Source organism: Acomys russatus, chromosome 4 (assembly GCF_903995435.1).
Source record: "Acomys russatus chromosome 4, mAcoRus1.1, whole genome shotgun sequence".
Classification (NCBI taxonomy): domain Eukaryota; kingdom Metazoa; phylum Chordata; class Mammalia; order Rodentia; family Muridae; genus Acomys; species Acomys russatus.
In genome coordinates this window covers 28,430,316-28,432,558 of record NC_067140.1, presented here as the reverse complement: position 1 = coordinate 28,432,558, position 2,243 = coordinate 28,430,316, and the positions used below count along the sequence as shown (strand labels likewise).

Sequence of the window (2,243 nt, the reverse complement as noted above, 5' to 3'; positions counted from 1 at the left end):
TGCCAAAGAAAGAGTCAATGACGCATTAGGTTAGGATACAACATCGGAGCATTCAATTAGGGGATGACAACAAAGGTGCAAGAGTTTGAAAATCAGTTTAGGAAGGCTCTTACATTCCCCCTGATGATATCAAAACTCATGCTGAGGACAGTGGGGTACAGTTGGAAGGTTTTAGCAGAGAAGTGTAGTTAGATTTGTACATAAGAAAATGGACTGAAGCATTTCCCTAGTGTTTAGAGAGGAGAGGATTTATGTGGGATTGCTTAATTAACGAAAACTCACTGAACCAACAGGATTGCTTTTGGTCCTAGAAGATGCCTAGGCCTGGCAAGGGCAAGGAATGGGTGTTTCTGGTGCTGACGAACAGTGTAGGTTTGTGGAGGTGGAGAGGACTCTGACTTGAAAATACACGAGTTGAAGTTTGCTGGATAAGAGAAAGAACTGTTGTGGTGTCTCAGTTTTGAAAGAAATTAAAATCCAGGTAGAGGGACTCAGGATTGCCCTGGTTATTTGTAGGCAGCAGAGTGAGCTGAGGAAGGAAGGGTGCAGTGAGTCAGTTTTCTGATTTCTGTTACAAAAAGGAAGGGCTGGGCAGCTGGAGAGTTAATGACCTTGGTAATTTAGGTATCCACTTTCTGAGTGTGAGGAGACGACAGCAAGAATGGGGAGAAGGCACACTAGGGATATGATGTAAGCCAGATTAATGCGTTGGGCTGGCTGGATATGGGAAATGACATAGGCACACCAATGACACATTGACCTCAAAGCTGCAGGGTCAGGCAGCTTGGAGGGTAATGGGATCATCAGAACATTTTAAGTCCTAACTCCCCTTAGGTCTTCTATGAAATCACAATGAAGTTCTGCCATCCACATTCCTAAGTCAAATCATGTCTTTCCCTCGTGTTTGTGAGTGAGGGTGTGGAAAAAGTGATTCTGCATCATCTCCCTAGTTAACAACTTGGTTTCTCAGGTGACTGGATATTCCTGGTGATTAAAAAGCTTTGCACCAAATTACTCTTCTTATTTCGCAGTACATGCCATACTGAATTTAAGCATACTGCTTGTTGTGCCCTTGAACTTCAATGCAATTTTGCTGCTGACTAAGTTTTCTTTAAGAGCATTAGCCCATTGAGTCAGTTTCTTTTGGCTTCTGTGAATGTCTGGCTTCTCTTTCTCTTCTGAGGGCTTTCCTCTTGTTTCTGCCACACAGAGATAGTCTTCCTGAAATAAACAATGTGAATAGTGTCACAATTATTTCTTGTTTTATTGCAGGTTCTTTAACTGCTGGTATCCAGCAGACCTGAACTGAACCCATGGCCAGGGCAAATAACGTGACTGAGTTGATTATCACTGGCCTTTTCCAGGACGCAGAGGTGCAGAAGGTGTGCTTTGTGCTGTTCCTTCCTGTGTACCTGGCCACTGTGCTGGGCAACGGCCTCATTGTTGTGACAGTCAGTGTCAGTAAGAGTCTGCGTTCCCCCATGTATTTCTTCCTTAGCTACTTGTCCCTGGTGGAGATCTGTTACTCCTCTACTGTTGTCCCTAAGTTCATCACTGACTTACTTACCAGGATTAAAACCATCTCCCTGAAGGGTTGCCTGTCTCAGATCTTCTTTTTCCATTTCTTTGGGGTCACAGAGATCCTCCTGCTTACAGTGATGGCCTATGACCGCTATGTGGCCATCTGCAAACCTCTTTACTACACAACTATCATGAGTCGACCTGTGTGCCACCACTTGGTGGCTGGTTCCTGGATGGGGGGATTTTTTCACTCCATAATTCAGATTTTCATCACTCTCCCCTTGCCCTTCTGTGGTCCCAATGTGATCGACCACTACTTCTGTGACCTCCATCCCTTATTCAAGCTGGCCTGCACTGACACTTTTGTGGTAGGGGTTATTATGTTTGTTAACAGTGGATTGTTCTCTGTATTTTCCTTCCTTTTCTTGGTGTCCTCTTATGTTGTCATCCTGTTCAACTTGAGGAACCACTCTGCTGAGGGGAGGCGCAAAGCCCTCTCTACCTGTGCCTCTCACATTATGGTGGTTGTCTTATTCTTTGGACCTGCCATCTTCCTCTACTTGAGACCTGCCTCCACCTATACTGAAGACAAACTTGTGGCTGTGTTCTACACGGTCATCACCCCCATGCTGAACCCCATCATCTACACACTCAGAAATGCAGAGGTGAAGAACGCTGTGAGGAAGTTGTGGGGCAAGAAAGGGAACTCAAGTTTGGAGTAA

General features: G+C 45.0%; 1 protein-coding gene across 1 annotated transcript; it reads left to right on the top strand.

Annotated features, from left to right (window-relative positions):
• Nucleotides 1-1,313: 1,313 nt before the first annotated feature.
• LOC127188557 (olfactory receptor 4B1-like) lies at nt 1,314-2,243 on the top strand. Its single transcript, XM_051144993.1, has one exon. It carries the CDS (start codon nt 1,314-1,316, stop codon nt 2,241-2,243), a length of 930 nt encoding a protein of 309 aa, XP_051000950.1.

Bases quoted from the DNA above. Each gene is read 5' to 3' on its own strand.
- LOC127188557 (XM_051144993.1), top strand. From the start codon at position 1,314: ATGGCCAGGGCAAATAACGTGACTGAGTTGATTATCACTGGCCTTTTC.